Genomic DNA, 17,154 nt, shown 5'->3' with positions numbered 1-17,154 from the left:
TGGAGGTACAGGAAGGTTAAGGAAAATTTTGGGATACATAAATTAAAATATAATAATGTGTTTAAAAAAGACGGTACACCAATTTATAATACAAAAGGCAAAGTTCGACAGGTGGATGGAATACATTGAAGAGTTATATGGGGGAAATGGATTAGAAAATGGTGTTATAGAAAAAGAAGAGGAAGTCAATGAGAATGAAAGGGGAGAAACAAAACTGAGATCTAAATTTAAGAGAGCATTAAAAGATTTGAATGGCAAAAAGGCTCCTGGAATAGACGGAATACCTGTAGAATTACTGTACAGTGCAGGTGAGGAAACGATTGATAGATTAGACAAACTGGTATGTAATATTTATGAAAAAGGGGAAGTTCCGTCAGACATCAAAAAGAATGCCATTCAAAAATAGCGTTAGTCATGATACCAAAGAAAGTAGGAGCAGATAAATGTGTTAGGAGAAGACCAATTTGGTTTCAGGAAAAGTATAGTGACAAAGGAAGCAATTTTAGGACTCAGATTAATAGTAGAAGGAAGATTAAAGAAAAACAAATTACTTGGCATTAATAGACTTAAATAAGTCATTTGACAACATAGACTGGAATAAAATGTTCAGCATTTTAAAAAAGTTAGGGTTCAAATACAGAGATACAAGAACAATTGCTAACATTTACAGGAACCAAACAGCAACAGTAATAATTGAAGAACATAAGAAAGAAGTCGTAATAAGAAAGAGAGTCTGACAAGTATGTTCCCTATCTCCATAACTTTTTAAATTTACATAGAAGTAGCAGCTAATGATGTTAAAGAACAATTTAGATCCAAAGTAACAGTACAAGGTGAAAAGATAAAGATGCTATCATTTGCTGATGATATAGTAATTCTAGCTGAGAGTAAAAAGGATTTAGAAGGAACAATGAACGGCATGGATGAAGTCCTACACAAGAATTACCGCATGAAAATAAACAAGAACAAAACGAAAGTAATGAAATGTAGTAGAAATAACAAAGATGGACCACTGAATGGAAAAATAGGAAGAGAAAAGATTATGGAGGTAGAAGAATTTTGTTATTTTGGAAGTAGAATTACTAAAGATGAACGAAGCAGGAGCAATATAAAATGCCGAATAGCACATGCGAAATGAGCCTTCAGTCAGAAATATAATTTGTTTACATCAAAAATTAATTTAAATGTCAGGAAAACATTTTTCAAAGTATATGTTTGGAGCGTAGCTTTATATAGAAATGAAACTTGGATGATCGAAGTACCTGAGAAGAGAAGATTAGAAGCTTTTGAAATGTAGTGCTGTAGGAGACCGTTCAAAATCAGATGGGTGGATGGTGTGACAAATGAAGAGGTATTGCAGCAAATCGATGATGGAAGAAGCATTTGGAAAAATATAGTTAAAAGAAGAGACAGACTTATAGGCCATATATTAAAGCATCCTGGAATAGTCGCTTTAATATTGGAGACAGGTAGAAGGAAAAACTGTGCAGGCAGGCAACGTTTGGAATATGTAAAACAAACTGTTATGGATGTAGGATGTAGGGAGTATACCGAATGAAATGACTAGCACTAGAAAGGGAATCTTGGAGAGTTTCATCAAACCAGTCAAATGACTGAAGACAAAAAAAAGAAAAAAAACTATTTTAAAAATAATATTTTCAATTTTCATATTTTAATTAGGTATATTTTATAAATTAAGTTTACTGATGATGGAACTAATACTCTGAAAGTACTTCAGAAAAATAGGTAAGTGTTTTTACTTTTAAGAACTGTATCTGGTAATATAAATATTATTATATAACATATGTGAGGTATTTTTGTTTTTGGAAAGAATTTTATTTATTCATCTACATTAATGTTATCTCCTTAAAAATAGTTTCCATTAGATATTACAAACATACGCCAGCCATTTTCCAATCTCTGAAATATTTCTGGACCTCGATTTGGAATAGTGTTTAGCTCTTTCGGCTATTCGCTTTTAATCTCATCTATGCTTACAAAACAACAACCTTTTAAGAACCTCTTTATTTTTGGGAATAGAAAAAAGTCACACAGAGCCATGTCTGGTGAATATACACGTATATACTACTTACAAGTAATATACTCGTAATTACAGTGTTGTTTTTGGCTAAAAATTGGCAAACAAGTAATGAAGTGTGAGCAGGCACATTATTGTGGTGCAAAAACCATTAATTGTTTCCCCAAAAATCTGTGCATTTTTTCAGATTGCTTCACGCAAACAATATTGAATTTGTAGGTATGTAATACTCCTTATTGATTGTTTGACCTTGTGGCAAGAACTCATGATGCACTATGCTTAAAAATCAAAGAACACTGTGAGCATAACCTTCACATTCAACTATATTTGTCAAGCTTTTTTCAGTCTTGGTGATCCAGAATACCTACACTGGAACGACTGAGCCTTAGTTTTGACATCATACCTGTAAACCCATGTTTCATCACCTGTTAAGACATGTTTCAGTAGTTCTGCATCATTGTTGACTTCATTTAGTAACTTCCATTCATCGCTGTTTTTGTTCAAAATTCAACAATTTTGGAACAAATTTTGCTGTCACACGTTTCATACCCAAAACATCCAAAAACATTTCTCTCAATTCTCGTTACTTTTGAACACACCTTGTATACCCAACAATTGCATAATTGTAATATATCCTGGTACAATTGTATAACTGTTACCACATCAAGCCAAACAAATCCAGTTAAATGTAACTAGCACACTCTCAGATTTTCTCATTCATCAAAGATACTATTGTTTATGACAGTCTACAGAGAAATGTATGTTAGACCAATTTAATTTCAGAAAAACATTGGAATCAATAATTAAATTTTTTAAGGTAAATCATACTAAAAATATAGGGAAACAAAATTTATACACAACTGAAAGGCTTGAAATGAAGATGAGGAAGAAAGGCTACCTCTGATTTAGAAAGACATGAGGCAAGGATTTCATCTTGCAAGAAAAAGAAACAATACAGGAATTAAGATCCATCTGACAGTGGAGTAAACATTAAAGGAGAAAAAAATTGAGATGTTAAGATTTGCTGTCGACACTGTTCTTTTAGTGAAAACCAAAAAAATGGAATCAAATATATTTATGACTATAACTTATTCATTAGCTTGAAGTAAACAAACTGCGTGCACAAGTGTTCAGGCGGCTAATTTACAAGCATCTCCTGTAAATCTGGTGCATATAAAAGAAAACTATGCGCAGAAAACATGTGCTATTATATTTTAAATTATTATATATATTTTAAATTTAAATAAATTAAAACTTTTTTTATGTTTATAAGACAGTCTATTTGAGTTTTTAAGCGTTATGAAATTGTCAATTGTCTACAAACAGTAAAATTTCACTAATATCGTAGATTAAATTTTTATGATAATTCAATTTAGTTTTTGTCATGAGACTGCAAGAAATTCGTAGTGCAGTCAGTATTAAGAGATACAAGAGGAGGCTCAATTTTGTTTTCTATTATACTATCCAATTACCAATAATTGGTTCAGTAGAATCAGTCACAGGTTTTATAGTTTTTCCATTCATGCTGGCCGGTTTTATCAATGGCTTTTAGGCATAAATTTTTAACATCATATATTTTAAAAGCAATATTTTCTGATACTACGTAACTTTTGAATTGTTCCCAAATTAACTCAATTGGATTAAGTTCACAATGATAAGGAGGTAAATGAAGCACGGTTTTTCCACTGGATCTCATCAACTCATCAATTTTATATACATTAAAATTTATTTTTAATACGTGAAACCCTTTGCAATAATTGGACCTTAAGTTCATCCTCTTCAAAAATCTTTCCTTTTGAACTAAGCCACATTTTGATATCATTTTTTTTTTCAAAGACATGGCTGGATTTCTTTCCTTTTTACATGAATGATAAGGGGCATTGTCTAAGATAATAACCGAATTATCTTCCAGAGGAGGTAGCACATTGCTAAACCATTACTCAATAAACTTTTTTAAAAATCACATTTTTATCAAAATGATCAGCTTTTTCTTCAATTGATCTGCAGGGTTTTGATTTTTACGAAACCGTAAATCATTGGTAGATTCATACTTGCCAATCACACTGTACACTGAAGAAGCACAACTTCCACTTATGTTAGCAGTTTATTAATGAGATCTGAAATCAATACCATTGGATTACTCTGTAATTCGCTTTCCTAAGCATTTAAAATGACATGTTATTCCGCACAACCGAAAGGCTTTTTTCACAGCCTTTATCCAGAGGAGATATCAGTAAATAATATTCAACTGATTCAACTGATAATAGTGCATGCACTATTATGCACTATTATCAGTTGAATCACTACCAAACATGGTGTCAAAACAGTGATCATATGAAAAGATCACTGAGAAGGTTTTAACAGAACTGAGAAGACATAACTTTATACAAACTTTTGACTACTATATGACAAATAATTAAACGATGACTATATTAGTAATGACTGTAGTGTTGCATAGTGTTGGCTGTTATGAATCAGCAGAAACATGATGAAATTGCTAACACAAACACGTTTGCTTATTCTTCAGTCTACAAGTTAACTGAATACAGTAGTTACAGAATTTAAAATTTAAATTTAGTTTGAAAAAAAAGGTAATGAAATATCACAGAGAGGGTGTAACAAGAAATTAAATATGATCATAATGAAACATAACATACTCAAAGTTGAAGAATTTCAGAATTTAGGGAATGAAACAGCAGAAGCATAAACAAAGTTATGCTTCAAAAGTAAGATTGGCACTAGCAAGGAAAGATTTCACAAAACAAACAAAAAGGTCACAAACAAAAGGTCCGCTAGTACCACCTAAAGAATTAAGAATAATTTTTTCCAATATTTATATGATAAACACAATAGGGCAGCAAAACACAAGTAACAAGAAAAACAGGAAGGAACAAAATATCCCAGAAAAGTGATATTACAGGACATTAAAAATTAGTGCGTGTGCTAATTATAACTTTGGAAAAAAGTTATAATATAAAGATGAATAAGATATTTGTAGCAGAAATCTTACAAACTACGTTAAAAGGGCAACAATATATTAACGCATCTAGGTTCAGTATGTCTGGTATTAAAGAAGAAATGGATAGGGGAAAAGCAGCACAAAGACTGAAACACAAAACAAATAACTGAAGATATAGGTGTAGTAAATAAACTCAAGTTAACTGTAAGAAAAAAGAACACCACAGCAAAACCAATTAAATATCTTAATAAAAATAATAATAATAAATACCCAATTTAGACAAAAATATTGTTTTATTTTCAAGTCACTATATTGAAGAGTAAAAGTTTAAAGAAGAATTATATATACAAGGTGTGATCAAAAAATACGGTGAATAATTTTTTATTAAAAAAATAATAAGGTTACATAGAATTCGATTTAATCTCCTTCAAAGTACTGTCCTTGGCTAGCAATGCACTTATCCCAACATTGACTCCATGAATGGAGGCATTTCTGGAAGGCGTCTTTCGGAAGAGCTTTTTCAGCTGCTCGGTTGTGGCCCTCTCAATGTCAGCAATGGTGTCAAAACGTTTTCCTTTAAGCAGTTTTAATTTTTGGGAAGAGCCAAAAGTCGCATGGTGCTAAATCCGGTGAGTATGGCGGATGTGGACAGATAGGAACACTTTTTTCGGCCAAAAATTCGCGAATAAGAAGTGAGGTGTGACACGGCACGTTGTCGTGGTGAAGATGAAAGCCATTGGTCCATTTTTCTGGTTGCTTTCTTCGTACATCGTTTCGCAAACGTTGCAGTACACCCTTATAAAATTCAGAGTTTACAGTTGTTCCCCTTGGAATAAACTCTGATCGCACTATGCCCTCACTAACAAAAAAAACAACGAGCATGACCTTGATGTTGGATTTTGACTGACGTGCCTTTTTAGGGCGAGGAGATGAACTGGTTTTCCATTGGGAACTCTGCATTTTGGTCTCAGAGTCTTAGCCATAGACCCAACTTTCATCTCTAGTTACAATTTTGGCCATGAAGTCCGGATCTGCATGAAGACGACCCTTCAACCGTGCAAATTGACACATGATTTTCAAAATCCATGTTGCACGACAGACACGATAAACACAACCTCACTCTAGCAGCTGACTGGCAAGCTCGAACGTGTTACAACTTGTCCCTGCCTGTCTCAGTTGATCACGCTATTGGACAAATTACAGCATATGGATGTAGCGTCGGCAGTTGCCGCTATAAAAATTCATTCACCATATTTTTTGATCACACCTCGTATATAACTGCTTTTAGCTTGGATTATTATCTCCAAATTATCTCTAATAATGGTAAAACTATTTTGAATTAGATACTAACGTTTAGAAATAAATGAGATAAAAATTTCAAATTTGATTTGATTGAAACAATGATTTGTTAAAAAAAATTTATAAAAATAAAATTTTAAGAGAGATATTTATGTAATATGGGGAAAAAGTTATTTAAACAAAGCTGTAATCCAACTCGACTGCATCGTAAGAAATGGGATTATTGGGAAAATTTGAAAGTAATGTAATAACTGACAGAAGGAAAAGTGTTCAAGATTCACTAATGTTAATGTACGAATGTACAGGAGAAATAAAAAACCAGTCTCACAACAATACTACACCACAGTATATACTCTTTCTTTTTCAAGGACATAAATTCAACTTGAAAATAAACAAAAATTCAGTAGAAACAAATTGATAAATTATATATTGTGAAAGAGCATAATACAGTACATATCAACTTCAATTTTTCTTACTTATAAAAATTAATGTATGGCGTTTGTAATATTGTTTTAGCACAACAAATGCTATGTTACAAATATAATAACAGAATTAATTTATAAAGTTTAGAGAGCGTGCCTACTGTATAGCAATATAGTGGTACAGTATATTAGTGCATGTGCATCCCAGCAAGTGAAGTGAGGCACACCTGAGTCAGTGACCTAAGATGTTGACCAGCCTAAACTAAGAACCACACATCTCAGGAATGGTCGAACTGAGAATGTACAAGACTACACTTCATTTACACTCATACATATCATCCTCTGAAGAATTATCTAAACGGTAGTTACCGGAGGCTAAACAGGAAAAAGAAAGCCTAAACTAAGAATGTGGAACTCACTGAAGCAAAAATGAAAATTCTCAAAGAAATTTCAGAAAACTTTCTAGTACATTTAATATTAATGAACAAACCATACAGTTACATCTTTACTGGCTAGAAAAGAATAGGAATTAAGCAAATAAATGTACCATAGTTTGATACCCAAGAACAAACTACAATGTCTCACGATATAGATTTCTCATCTCACTCAGTCAAAAAGTGAAACTTTATTCCACTTAATTTTAATGAACTAGAAAAATGAATTGTGCACTTAAATCATAAGAGGTCTCACCATCAGTTATCTCCAAACAATTGTTTACCACTGACAGAAAGGTACAACTGGTTCCAAGAAAATATTCTATTGTATGCTCAGAGAATTCCATAGAAATCATTCAACATGAGTTTTTAGAAGCAAGAAAAAATATAAAATCTATTTTGATCAGTGGAAGGAACTCATGAATTGCAAACATAATAGCTGGCATCCAAAAACTTGTTTCTTCAGGATAATGCCAAAGACAAGATAATGGAACTTGACAGGGAGATTATGTTCAAACCACTACATTTGACCGGTACAAGACCTCTCACAGAGTTCTATTTGTTCCTGAATATGGATAACTAAATGAGGAAAGCAATTCAACACATCAATCAAGATTTTTCCCTCGGTAAAAGAAACAATTTTCATAAAAATAGTATTTATAAGAAATTAAATTGCTGGGAAAGTTATAGAATTTGAAAGATCATATTTTAATGGTAAAATTCTTTCTAAAAAAAAAGAACATTACTTTAATTTTTCAAAAACTTTATACCTAATATTACTTAAATTTTATAAGTTTTATATTTTAGAACCTGTTTTTTTCATTTCGAATGCCAACTGAAAACTGCTATTAAAAAAGGTGGTATTAAAAAAGGTGGTTTTAAAAAATACAGCATGAACATTTCTATTTTTAAATTTTAGATGAATCTTTTTTCAAATAAACAATAACTTAAAATTCTTATCTAAATAAACAATAACAATATTTTCAATTGCAAAAGTTATGCCTCAATATCTATTAAAGTAAAATTATACATTTAAACCTAATCATTGTTTATTTTATATAATTGCAATAATATTTATTCATTCTCATACCAAATATGGGTTGCAACCAAAGGTTGTATGTTGGCACAGCCAACCTAGCATTAGCAGGATTGACAAGATCTATCTTTAAACTGAACTGCCACTAGTAGAACAAATTATAACACAACTTTACAGAAAGATAGTTTCCCAGAAATTAAATCATTTTTTTCAGTTAGGATGCAAAATTACAAAGGATGAAGTGTCAAACAAAAAACTACTATAAATAAAAAGATTTCTTGCAGAAAAATAAGTTAATATCAAACATAATTAAAAATAAGGAAAAATCCATAAAAATAACAAAAATAAATAAAGAAGAAGAGAATCTGAAAGATGGTGTTCATAAAGACTATATTAGTTAAGTCTAAAATACATCTAATTATAAGTAGTAAATTATTTGTAACATTTGGAGGTGAAGTACAGAACAACCAAGAGAATTAGACTTGGCGTAGACAAAATTAATTTACATTAGGGGCCATAACAAAAAAATTGTTATACACTTATTAAAGGTCACTTATTAAATTAGCTTGTTTGCTAATTAAGAGAATAAAAAAAAATTAAAAAAGGATGAAAATTTGCCTAGCCAAACATAAATGATGTTTTAAAAAGTTCACCTCACAAAACAATACCTGAATTATGTATTATACAATTTATCTTTATTAAATGAAATTTGAATAGATTTTCACTTGTTAATTGCCTCAACAAAAGAGGTTAACAGAAGTACAAGTCACTCCTGAACCTAGCACAGCAATTCTCAAAAGTAATAAGTATCCTTGTGTCAGTGTTACAAGGCATGCTGTTCTGCAAATGCATACAAGTGACCTTTAATTCCATTCACTAAAGGGATTAACTGCACATTACTCTTAAGAGAGAGCAACTCCTGATTAGTGCCTCTTATGCCTCTGGTGCTCTTTATACACATTACAGCCATAAGAAAAGCTGAGGCAAATAGTGTAAAGCAAGAAATTATTGCACCACTTCTTTGAAAACCATTATGTATTACACAAATTACTTATATTTTGTTGAAAATAACTTTACAAGAGACATTTATGTTACTACGGAATGTTTTTATAAAACAGTAGTTAATAAAAAATAATTACTTATAATTTCTTTGAAAAATATACCTTACTTTTGAAGTGCTTCTGCATTCAATCACTAAATTCACAGTCACATCAGGTAACTTTAAAATGGATTTAATAATATATAGAGTATTGATTTCATCTGCAAATAAACTTATGTTTCAACCACGTTAGATAACTGATAAACTCTGCATTTGCAATAACACATAATGGCAGGTTTGACCACTGCAAGTGCCATAACATCAGACTAAAAAAAGATTTTTTTTTGATCTGTCATACACCTCATAATTTAGTGGTTGATATTTTCTTAAATAAAAAAGTATCTGTTTTTCACACAGTCATTTAAACAATGAATTTGTAAGACCATATACTAATAATTTAGTTAAATTTAGTACTCAATAACAAAAATGTTGGGTTAAAGTTGACACCCATATTTCATGTATAAGAGAAGAGCTCTACAAACAAATTAAATACTTAATGATATTGTTTTTAAGATATATGTTGCGGATTAAAAAGTAATTTTTCCTAAATAAATTTATTAACTTCACTAAATTAAATGAACATCAAGTCAATATAAACACACACATAACAAAATAAAAACTGTGTAGAACATAGTAAAGAGACATATTGCAAAAAACTAAAATGAAATATTAAAGTTGAATTTCCAGCTAAGACCTGTAAAGAAATCTCTTTGGTAGTTTTTTGCAAAACATTTTTATGGCATTAAATATAGTCCCTTAATCAATACAGCAATTAAATCTTTAGATAAATTTTAATTGAATAATATCTTACATCATTTGAATGATTGCTAAAGAAAGGAAGATAAAAATCATTTAACGATTAAATTCTTCGAGGACTTTTAAGTTACAAAAAACATTGTTTAAAATATATATTTCATACACATAAGATAAATTATATCTTGAATCATAATATTTATTTCACAGCAGGTGTTTGCTCAGGTTAAGCAGTAATGAACAAACTTTCAAAACAGAACATCCAACTGGTCTGTTTTATAGTCTGGAATATAATTAAGCTACACACCAATTTTAATTTTATGCTTTTTCCTCAAAAATATTTGAAAGAGCCAGTATTTATGTATTAACGCCACCGCAACTACAGCTTTATTTAAAAACAAAGTAGTCAATCGGATTTCGATGGAAAATGGGCCGATATAGAGTTTAACATAGATTCAAAACAGTCTCTTTATTAATTTTAATAAATGGTTATTTATATTTATTTATTTTATAAATATAATTTAACCAAACTTAACCTACGCTCGTTAACCTTGACTAATTAACAGAAGTGTTTTGATTATTTAAATAATAAATATTGCAATAATTACTGAATTTATTAAATAAATACTCAAAAAATTACGGTGTTAATTAGTCAAGGTTAGCGAACGAAGCAAGCGTAGGTTAAGTTTGGTTAAATTATATTTATAAAATAAATAAATATAAATAACCATTTATTAAAATTAATAAAGAGACTGTTCATTTTCCACCGAAATCCAATTGACTACTTTGTTTTTAAATAAAGCTGTAGCTGCGGTGGCGTTAATACGTAAGTACCAAAGAGCCATAGTAAATCATTCAATAGATTTTAACAGAAATAATCATAAGCAATTCAAAATTAATGCTTTGAAAACATACAAATTCAACAGAGGGTTATTAATGAAATTTTAACAAATATTATGACATTTTTGTTAGCACAAACTCTGCACCCAATGATTTTTCAGATTGGAGTCATTTGACTGTGTCAACCATTTCTTATCACATAACTTTTTAATAGGCTGGAATAATATGGAACTGGAGGAAAAGCATTCTATTGGAAAAATTCTTATCTTACCAATCAAACACAAAATATTAAATTTGTCTACCTAGTGCCAAGATCAAATAAAACTAGTAAATAGCATTCCATAAAATTGTTTAAGATCCATTTTTGTTTCTGCTAATATAAATGACCATGTTTCATTAAGAGATCTAAGACAGGTAATGAAACTACAACAGATTCACATTCATGGAACTTACCAAGGTGAACAGTAACATTGTTCAAAATACTAATCAATTTAAAGTTAATTATTTATTATTAAATAAAGAGGAAATATAAGCAATTAAATGTTAATTAAGGAATAGTACTAGCAGATTTGTTTCTAGCAGAGAACTGAAATATCAGACAAATTTTATTCTTCCTAGGTATTATTGCAGATGAAACACTTCACACAGTAGAGACATATTATACAACTATCAAAAACATTCAATGCGCACATTTTGTTATGTTAACATTATTAAACTCTTAACGAATCTTTATTTTAGCAGAAAATCACATTATTATGCCCCCTTTTTCATTTAACCTTAGTTATTTTGGCCATTTTTTTTTACATATTTTTTATGTATGCAATGAAATATGACCAAACAAATAATAATTTAAGGACCTACTTATGTGTTTTTCATATCACGCAATGTAAAAAATAATATTAAAATTTAAATTATATCACATGTGATGAACGGGCCATTTTGTACTAATAAATATCACCTCCACCACCTAATTGTCATATCAATCATGTTGTAAAACACCAGTAAGTAATTCAAATAATAACATGAAGATTGCTTTAATACATTAAAAAAAATCACTAAAAGTTAGGTTATAGTAAACAACTGTTGTTATTTCTTATTTACGTACAATCACATCCACAGACAGTTAGAAATAAGACTGAAAATTACATGAAAATAATATTAAAATTATGAAAACGATAAATAACACAAAGAAATAATAAAACTTATACATATGTAACTTAAGGAACAATCAAAACAAAAGCATTGTAACAGCTGTTCAGAAGGATACAAAACAAGACACAGAATATAGAACCAATATGCAACTAGTGCTTCATCATCAAATTGGAGTAAAAATGGAACTAGACATTCCAGTAACTTGTCAATATAACAGGTCAATTCAGAATGGCATATTATTTCATCAGAGACACTTTTCAGCAAAAAAAAAAGTGGATGATGAGTTATTTCGTCAAGGGTAATTTTTATCAACACAGTAAATGACAAGCTATCTCGTCAAAAACCGGTACAGGGTTGAGTTGCAAATATTGAAGTATTTTTTTATGAGTTACAAAATTCAGGTAGGCTGAATTGGGTCGTAAATGGGGAGAGATAGAAGACGAAGGTCTACAATTCATTACCCAATTCAGGATATTGATAAGGGGAAGAAAAAGAACTGATGGAAAAATATTTAACATAAATTAATTTTATGTAATATATTTATTTTTAACAAAAAATGATTATGCCATATTTTAATATTTCATCATTCAAATCACAAAAACAAAGAAAACTTAATACTGTAAGTAATACCACCTATTAATAGTGAAGTCAAATATAAGAATAAATAACTGACCTGAGCAGCAAGACAATAATGTAATAATATATCCAACAAAGAATATTAAATAAAACCTTAAATTATAATATGTAGGCCTAAACAAAAATATGAGATAGGGACACAAACCAACAAATAGCATGGTTTTTGTTTAATTTCCTATAACTGTTAATACCTTATATATATATATATTTTTTATTTGTTAAAAATATTCACTGTAAGAAATTAACTAAATTAGTTAACCAATATATAAATAATGTGAAATGGCTGCTGGTAAATAAATAAATCATTTTAAAGGAAATCTAACACTAATTATAAATAATCACTTAATCTTTAATTTATTACTTTAGAAAAATGACTTGATAAAAAAATCTCATGAAATATATTAGAATACAACATACTAGATTGAATGTTAAAAATTTGAATTATAACAAGTAAATTATATCAGGGAGCAAATCATATGGAGAGAAAAATAAGTACACATACAAAAAATAAAGTTATAAAGTACACCAACAGTTGGAACAGAAGAAATAGAATCAGATAAAAAAGACAAAAGAAAACATTAATTACAAAACACTATTAAACAGTACAGGTACCCAAATTTAAGATAACTAACTGATTTACTTAGTTTACAAACCAAGAAAGACAAAGAACCAAATTGCTTAATAAAGTAAATGCAAGTAAGGATATACATTCTACATTTCAAAACAATACAAAATCGAAGCTACCATGGCCCAAAATTGAATAAAAACAGTAAGATACAAAGTAAAAACTCACTTTTTTATAATAAAAATAAATTTGTTAATACTTTTATAGTTCATAAACAAAAGATCAGCACTCCATTCATCCTTTTCTTTATTAATCATTTATTTCAATTTACATCAACATTGTTTGTAGCTACTTTTTAACATTTCACGACTTAAAAAAACTGTTTAATTAAAAAAATTAATGATTTTCAGTGAAATCCACTACAAACTGTTTTAGATTAATAAATGTTGAATAAAATTTTGATGTGTTATAAAAATTCAATGCAATGCAACCTCCAAAAACTATAATTTCATAGTAACACCTAATTCTACCAGCCAACATTTTGGTAAAATAAAATCCAAGAAAATATTTTTGTACTCACTGAAAAATCACAGAATTTAGTGTATCTACATTGTCCAACTTGTACAACCCACCAATTACACAACAGCTTGAGCAATACATTCAAAATCCGGCATGGAATCTTGAAATAAATACAAGTAATTTAACCACTAAAATTAAAACCGTTCACTACCTAATTGAATGCATAAACAAGATACTGCACTGAACTAATTGAAAGGGAGTAATCTGAAATTTATAAAAATTTAGGATCTAAGTTCTCATCAGACTACCCCAATGCTTGTACATATAAGAGGATGCTACAACAATTATTAATTTACAATGTGCTTAAAGTGTTAAAAAAATATTGTATAGATATTTTACATAATTCTTCTATACATAAAATCGTTATGTTTCAAAAGTTTGTAAAATATAACTACAAAAAAGTTTGGTTATTTTACTCACCACCTCCCTGCATCATTTTGTAAAACCTTGATTCTATATGTAACTGAGGGTGCCTTGTTTTCAAACATTCTAATTTAATTGCTACTTCTTCTCCAGTAGAAATATTAGTACCTGAAAATAAAAAATTTCGTATAATATTCAACAAACAAATATATGTCCGCACAGTAGGCCAAGCAAAGTTAAGGCTAAAAAAATACGTCACAAAAACAATAAAAAAATTCCATTTTTTAACTTACCCAGATAAATATCTCCGAATGACCCGCTGCCTATTTTACGTCCTAGTCTGTATTTGTTCCCTACTCTGAGCTCCATTTCTGCAACACCATCACAACAAAATGTTAGACAATGAAAAACATAAGCACCTTACTCTATGTCAGCCATGTTTAAAAATTCATCGGACACCAGAAACAACAAAACGTTAATTTTAGATGCAAAGCACAAATATACCTGGTGCTCGAGCGCTAACCGACGTTCGTGAAATATTTGTACGACTTTAAAATAACGCTATAACTTCATCAAGAAGAACAAAGTCGAAGCTTAAACTGCGAATTTAACGAAAACTTCATGGTACACTTCTCTCCTCACGATGACATACAGGTGATCCAGCACTACTAGTTCTACCACTGACCGTTTCTTGGCGGCGGCGCCACAACTTATAAACAAGATGGTGAGTGGGAGCCAGTTTTGAATGCTATCGATTTGTAATAACTACGAAGCGTTTTGATTAAACGCAATTCATTACGAACTTTCTTTCAGATACATTCTAATTAAAAGTGACTAAATTTTTAGTTTATATAATTTAAATTTTTATACACTTAAATATAGATTTAATGCTGAAAAAAGAAATAGATATATAAAATTTAGGTTATTCATTAATTAAAAGAACAATTGTTTTCTTAACGTCCGATTACATTGTTTTCTATTTTGTTGAAATGACGGAAAAATGCTAAGTCAGTCAGACTCAAAACCAATTGAATTAAGATTCATCATAATTATTATGGCATTAACTGGCTAATTACATTTTTATTTTGGTTTTATGATCTCAAATGTGCTACACAGTTTTAATGGAGACAATGAAATAATGATGGGTGGAGAAAATCTTGCTGGAAACTGAACTGAAGATTTGCTTATCTAAAAGTGTAGTGCGAAATACTGTAGTGAACAAACTCCTTGTAATAAAGCTAATATATTATTGTTTTTAAAAATTGGATGGCATTTATTGAAGTTACCTTTTCAAACTAGGATGCTTTACCTTTTCAAGTAATGGATGAAAATAAGCTTGGAGATACAAAAATTAATTAATACATTACATAAAGATGCTATTTTACAAAATTATTTCAAGCTGTTAGCAACATCACCTGTTAACTATTCTGTGATGCTGCGGCACACATTTTAATCTGATTAAAGGTATCTTCAGTTAAAACTAGAATCAGATTACTTAAGTCAAAGTGGAATAATGTTCAAATTGAACACTATTCTACTTTGTTCATCAAGATTCAATTAATGTCACTGTCATACAACTTGTTAGCCTAATGGACAACACCAATTTCAAATTGCAATTTGATTTACTTACAGCCTGCTGTGCTCATAAACAAAAACATCATTATAAATCCTGCAAAATCAAGATTAAACCGTTTCCATACTTAACTTTCTTCTATTAAAAAGTTCTGATTTATAAAAATATTTTGTAATGTTTTCCTGTGTAACTCAGTTCCTCTTTTTTTCATTTTCAATCCTAAAATATAATCATATACATAGTATTCTGTCAGGTTGTTCTTAATCTGCAATCTGCTAATATCACATGTCCTCATGCTGAGCATATTGAGAAAGAAGCCACCTGGTCATGAAAAATTATAATTTTGAAACAATTTCATAGTAGACAGTAATATCAAACTGTTTTGAACTTGGAAAAATCATGACAAGCCTAATGTGTAAGAGTTTACGTATGATTTTTAAACTAACAGTTCACCAAATATTAACCAAAAATTTAAACATTAAGAAAGTTACTTCCCAGTTTGTGCTGCATTCCTTGCCAAATGACAGAGAACATGATCATGTGCATGTGCAGTATGCAACAGAAATCCTTCAAACTGCTTGTAGAAATAAAAAATTCTATAATTCAATTATAGAAAAGGATGAAACTTCAAGAATCTACTGTAATCTTATAATGAAAAAAAAAAATCAGTACAAAAGTAACCGATAGGGAAGAAAATTTGTCTTTAAAAGAAATATTTTAGAAGAATTAGTTTGAAAATAAAGAAAACATTTCTGTGTTTCTAGGACAAAAAAGGAATTATTCATCATGAATTTATCCCTAAGAACAAACTGTCCTTGAAATTGTTACTGGAATGTTCTAGAAAGTTTATGAGGAAATATTTGACATATCTGACTCGAGTTCTTGGCACAATCTTCATAACATTGTACTGCTCACCAGGCAGGATTTTTTATGTATATTTGTCCCAAACACAAGTAAATATTTCCAATCGTCTACTATTCTTCAGTTTTGTCTCGCTTATTACTTCTTGTTTCCAAAATTAAGATTATTGAAAAAGGCATCATTTTGATATCATTTTTTTTTTCATTTTTGTCAACAAAATAACACTAAATTTTAAGCCCTTGCCAAAGTATTACTTGCATAGGAAATTTTGGTAAATGTGGAAATTATTATAACAAAGCAGATCGAATGTTCTTTGAGTAAAATAAACAAAATATTCCAGTTATTCTGAAACAATCTCATCCATTATTTAATTCTCAGATTGTAGGTTATGTCAACCAGAATGAATAACAGAAAAATAAAGCCAAAATACTAAATAGTCAAGTAAAATTGTGGACTTTATTTAATATCGTCAATGTTAAGCTCTGTTTCAGTTAAAAGAAAAAAAGTACTTTATAATTTGATATACGAATAATTATGTTTATATG

At 29.6% G+C, this 17,154-nt stretch overlaps 1 protein-coding gene across 3 annotated transcripts in view; it reads right to left on the bottom strand.

Moving 5' to 3' along the window:
* The window catches only part of LOC142330110 (casein kinase I-like), a 98,329-nt gene extending 83,462 nt beyond the window's left edge, over window positions 1-14,867 (bottom strand). For 2 of the 3 annotated variants that reach the window (XM_075375185.1, XM_075375186.1), the window contains exons 1-3: window positions 14,680-14,867; window positions 14,469-14,546; window positions 14,233-14,343 (exon numbers count right to left, since the gene is read on the bottom strand). In XM_075375185.1, the coding sequence (XP_075231300.1) occupies window positions 14,233-14,343; window positions 14,469-14,544 (187 nt within the window). In that variant the 5' untranslated portion in view covers window positions 14,545-14,546; window positions 14,680-14,867. The remainder of the gene's footprint in view (window positions 1-14,232; window positions 14,344-14,468; window positions 14,547-14,679) is intronic. The other variant, XR_012757686.1, reaches the window with a different exon arrangement.
* Between the last annotated feature and the right edge of the window lie 2,287 nt (window positions 14,868-17,154).

This window comes from Lycorma delicatula, chromosome 9 (genome assembly GCF_047948215.1).
Source record: "Lycorma delicatula isolate Av1 chromosome 9, ASM4794821v1, whole genome shotgun sequence".
NCBI classification, from domain to species: Eukaryota; Metazoa; Arthropoda; class Insecta; order Hemiptera; family Fulgoridae; genus Lycorma; species Lycorma delicatula.
The sequence above is the reverse complement of the archived record's forward strand: the minus strand, read 5'-3'. Positions and strand labels throughout refer to the sequence as shown.